We start from the raw sequence: 5323 nt of genomic DNA, 5'->3' as shown, positions 1-5323 counted from the left end.
ACTTGCCTGCTAACCAGACGGCTGGCGGTTCAAACCCACCAGCCACTCCTCGGAAGGAAGGTTGGGCAATCCTACTTCTGTAGTGATACTGCCTCGGTAACCCAAGGAGGGGTCGCTATGAGTCGGGGCCGACTCGACGGCAAATAACAACAACAACAACATAGATGTTCTATACTTCATTTTTACCTTTACCAATGTATTTTAGTAATCATTCCATATTCACTTATATATGTATTTCATCTTTTAAAGTCTTCACCACATGCTTCTGTATTGTTATACACTAAATTGTTAACTAGTTTTCTAATGGGTAGCCATTTAGGTTGTTCCTATTATTTTCCTATTTGCCTGACTCTCAAATAATGTTGCAAAGATCATGCTTGGATATGTATCTTTGAGGATCTATGACTATTTCTGTAGAATGAATTCCTGGACATGGAAATTTGGGGTCAAATGTCAACACATTTTAAATATTGGTACATACTACCAAATTGTTCCTCAAAAAGGTTGCACCAATTTACACTCCTATCAACACTGTATGAGAATATGAATTTTTTGACATCTTCACCAATACCATATGCTACCAAACATCTTAGTTTTGTCAATCGGATAGTTGAAATTGAAAATCTCATTTTAATTTATATATTTTTAAATATAATACACTTACAGGTGTTTATATATATATATATCCCTGTGAACTGCCTGTTTATGTCTTTTAACGATTTTTTTGTTGTTGCTATTAGTTATTAGGGAGCTCTGGTGGTATAGTGCCTAAGGCATTTGACTGCTAACTAGAAGGCTGGCGGTTCAAACCCACCAGCCACTCGGGGAAGGAAGACTGGGCAATCTACTTCCATAGTAACACTGCCCTGGAAACCCAAGGAGGGGTAGTTATGAGTTGGATTCAAGTCAACAGCAGGAAGTTTGGCTTGGTTTGGTAAGTTATCAGGAAGTTCTTCACATATTAGGAAATTTGCCCTTTGTAATATGTGTATGTGTTTTGTTTACATCATTTTTCCATGAAAAAATTTTATATTTTAATATGGTCAAATTTATAAGTCAGCTTACCATAAAGATTTTTGTTATCAATGTAAATCAAAATCCAGACTTTCAAAGAAACTTAAAATATTAACTGTTTTCAGTCCAGAAAAGCAGACTACCAAAAATAAAAACCTGCAACAACAACAAATACCTAGGCATTTTTCATGTGTTATTTTTCTCACAATAACCCTTTGAAGCAGGTTACTATTATAATCTTAATTTTATAGCTGAAGAGGCTAAGGCACAGTACAGTTAACTACTTGATCAGTCACAGAGCAAGTCAGTCACAGAAGCAGGATTCAAATCAAGGTAGCCTGACTCTCAAGGCTATAGTAGTCTAAGCATTTTTTATAGATGTCTCATAAAAATTTGCTATGAGTCAGGTCTGACTCGATGGCACATAACAACAACAACAACAACAACATAAAATACCGGTTGACTTTTATAAAACAAATAATATAATTAAAATCATAAAACAGCCTAACCCAAACTATGTAATCATGCATTCTTTCAAAGGCTTCTCATTAAAACTCTTTCAAAGGCTTCTCATTAAAACTCTTTCAAAGGCTTCTCATTAAAACTGACCATTAGGAGATTAATAACCTTTTCAATACTGTATTTTATTGAATACAATACCAATAAAAGATACTAAATATTGAAAGATATTCCTAAGGATTAGTGGATAAAGTAGTCCTGATTCAATATTAATTAATGATGATGTAATTTTCAAAAAGATGTAGACGCTAAAAGTAACTGATCAAGTTAAATTTTAAAAACACTATTTGGATATTAGGGTAGATATCTAATATTTAAATTTGAGATAACAAAAGTTTAAGTCTTCTGTGTGAGAAGTCTGAATAACTCTAATCAAAAGTAGCAACAGTATATACCTTTATTTTTAACGCAGAGTCACTATGAGTATGAGTCTTAGAAAGCTTCCTCATTATTTCAGCTCCAGTTACAGGTCCAGAGCCACCAGGTGGGGGCCTGTTAGCTGTTCCTTCTAGTAGCATTGTGTGTTCACTGACTGTGGCTGCAACAGTTCAAAAGGAAAAGTAAGATAGAGATTATCAAATATTTTCTTGAAACATCAACTCTAGTTTTTCTGGCAGTATAACTATAATCACATTTACATATTCCTTGGCAAATTAATTATGGAATATACTATAATATTCATTCTTCTGTCTTTTAACTCCCTCAACCCCAAACCCCTCACTCACTGTCATGAAAGGAACAAATAGCATTCATTCAATCTTTCACATATGGGTAGAAATCAAAGAGCAATCTAATTGTACAGAGACCAAAGACCAATCTGACTAAATTCAATAAAGTATAGACTTTTCACAGATTAACAGAGGGATTTGCAGATAATTTATTATAAAGGATGTTCACTCTACTATTACTTAAATGTTTGTGTGGATTTTAAAATTTTCAAAATAAATAATAAATATAATCTAGCCTATCCCTCCTAACATACCCCTTCATAAAATGTTGTTGTTGTTGTTATGTGCCTTCGAGTCAGCCCCGACTCATAGCGACCCCTCCTTGGGTTTCCGAGGCAGTTATCACTATGGAAGTAGGATTGCCCAACCTTCCTTCCGAGGAGTGGCTGGTGGGTTTGAACTGCCAGCCTTCTGGTTAGCAGTCAAGTGCCGTAGGCACTACACTACCAGAGCTCCCCCTTCATAAAATATCAAGTTTTAAAAATGAAAACTATAACAAAAAATAAGCTGGGTAAAGGATTATATGTCAATGATCTGAAAGCTCTGTATCTTAAACAAAATAATTTACTGAGGTGAAATTCACATAAAATTAACCATTTTAAAGTGAACAGTTTTTAGTATATTCACAGTGTTGAGCAACCACCTCTGTCTAGTTCCAAAACAGTTCCATCACTCCAAAATCTCCTACCCATTACACAGTTTCTCCCTATTCCTTACTCCCTCCAACCATAGACAACCAACAATCTGGGCTCAGTCTATGGATTTATTTATTTCGGTGAAAGCTCTAATTTTAATATTATTAGTACTTTTAATATTTTTCTCAAGATACTGTAAGATGAGTTTTTACTGAATATTATATATTATAATAGTAGTAAAAGTTATTCTTTGATGTATACTTTAACTTTCAAAGAGTTAAAGTACACATGTACATTTCTGAAATGTGTATCTACTGTCTGTGTTGTGGCACAGCCATATTGCTGATACATTATCCTCTGAGTGCAGGCCCCAAACACTATATAAGTTAAAGATAAAACAAACACTGAGTAAAAAGTCAGAGACCTCTTTAAAAATCTGTGGCAAAGGGAGAATGATAAGCACACAAATACAAATATAAACTTTAAAATAAGGTAATGTGTTTCACTAAGAATATTCTAGCTATACAAAGATGCTTATATGTACTAGGTAGATCAGGTAAAGAACATCTACTGTATTTTGCAAAATCAAAGTGATAAAATCATGTCAATATAAAGATTCCAGCATTATTACCATTTATTTGGACTAATAAAAAGTCATACTTCTATAATGAGGCCATGACATTTTCAAATTTGATACACAAATTATTAAAAGTACTATTTTATCAATTACATAGTACATAGTAAAATATTTATTATCAATTATTTGGGAGCTCTGGTGGCATAGTGCCTACAACATCTGAGTGCTAACCAGAGGCTGGTGGTTCAAACCCACCAAGCCACTGCTTGGAAGGAAGGTTCGGCAATCTACTTCTGTGGTGATACTACCTCGGAAACCCAAGGAGGGGTCGCATTAATTAACAAGCAGTTTATAAGTACAGAGAAAACCAAAGGGTCTTAGTATCTTTTAAAGAGGTATATTAGCATTATTAATAGAAGATGTACATATATGAACAAAAGTATACAGTAACTGTGATGAGTTAAGAAAACATCCCAATTGTGAGGCCTGAGAAAACACCCTAATGATTATGGGTGAGAAAATACACAAGACAAATTTACAAAATTACCTGCATCAAACTCAAATTCTGCTCCATCAGCACTGGTATCACTTTGCAGACCACCCCCATTGTCTAGCCCAAGTCCATCTTCATGTTCATGGTCCACAGCCATTTGAGGTTTCAAGGGCTGAGCTGGTCTATGTAAGCTAACTCCTTTAAAGGCTGGTGTCACCACAATAAACTTCATCCATTGCCTTGCCAGTGCAACTAAACCTTTCTTTAAAGTTACCAAAGCAGGAAGTCCATCACTCTGTAACAACAATAATGCAGTTAGAAGTAACTTTAAATTAGTAACAATTACTACTTAAGAGCTTTGCATGCACTTTGAACAGTCCATTTCATAATTCGTATTTTAGAGATGAGGTATCTAAAATTTAAGTGCTAAGTAATTTGTCCAAGGTTATATATCAAAGCCAGATTTATAAACTGACTTCAGAATGCAATCGCTAAGTGCACTTGTGTATCTTTCTGTCATAAAAAAAAAACAAAACAGCAGTACTAGCAGAAAGAGACTAAACCTGGTATGCAAAATTGAGATGCTCCTTAAGAAACAATCTCTCTAAGTATTGATTTGAGTGAAGAGAAGGGCAATGTACCAAATGTGAGTGATCAATATAGTGGCACTGAGGAAGAGAAAGACATAGAGAAGTACATGGGAGGTATAGACAACAAAGATGAACCCTTTTGCACATATAGTATGGCGTTGTTAGTGAAAGCAAACATGGGTATACGGGTAGATAGATGGGTGGACAGGCTGAACTATTAGGTATGTCTATGAAGCGGGTAGTGTACCCAAGAACACGTTTAGGGTTGGCAGACAATGGTCCTATAAGTTCACGTGTATGATCTGAATTCCCAGTTATATAGTAGAGCTGACAAGGGGCAAAGTTGTAGTCACTGCTTGGTCACAGCCAGCTACCCAGAGGGACCGAGAAGTTGAACCTGTGGGCTTGGGACCATAGTCGTAGGGGATATCAAGCTCAATTTGCATAACATACTACACAAAACATTGTTCCACCTCCTACTTTGGCGAGTAGTGACTGGGATCTTAAAAGTTTGCAAGCTGCCATCTAGATGCAATGATGAGTCTCTCCTCGTCCAGAGCAAAGAAGAATGAAGAAAACCAAAAATTCACGGAAACAATTAGTCCCAGCAACTGGTACACTATCCGATCTGCAGCCTATACGACTATGAGACCAGAAGAACTAGATGGTGCCCAGCTACTACTGTTGACCACTTGGAAGGGGATCTATGTAGGAGATCCTGGATAGAGAGGGAGAACAATGTGGAACAAAACTCAAAATCATTTGGA

At 35.8% G+C, this 5323-nt stretch overlaps 1 protein-coding gene across 1 annotated transcript in view; it reads right to left on the bottom strand.

Moving 5' to 3' along the window:
* Positions 1-5323, bottom strand: part of KIAA1109 (KIAA1109 ortholog) — a 311628-nt gene that overhangs the window by 139685 nt on the left and 166620 nt on the right. The window contains exons 38-39 of the mRNA XM_042781736.1: positions 4021-4261; positions 1929-2071 (exon numbers count right to left, since the gene is read on the bottom strand). Coding sequence (XP_042637670.1) covers positions 1929-2071; positions 4021-4261 — 384 coding nt within the window. The remainder of the gene's footprint in view (positions 1-1928; positions 2072-4020; positions 4262-5323) is intronic.

This window comes from Orycteropus afer, unplaced genomic scaffold (genome assembly GCF_000298275.1).
Source record: "Orycteropus afer afer isolate SDZICR_OR568_19922 unplaced genomic scaffold, OryAfe1.0 scaffold00162, whole genome shotgun sequence".
NCBI lineage: Eukaryota > Metazoa > Chordata > Mammalia > Tubulidentata > Orycteropodidae > Orycteropus > Orycteropus afer.
The sequence above is the reverse complement of the archived record's forward strand: the minus strand, read 5'-3'. Positions and strand labels throughout refer to the sequence as shown.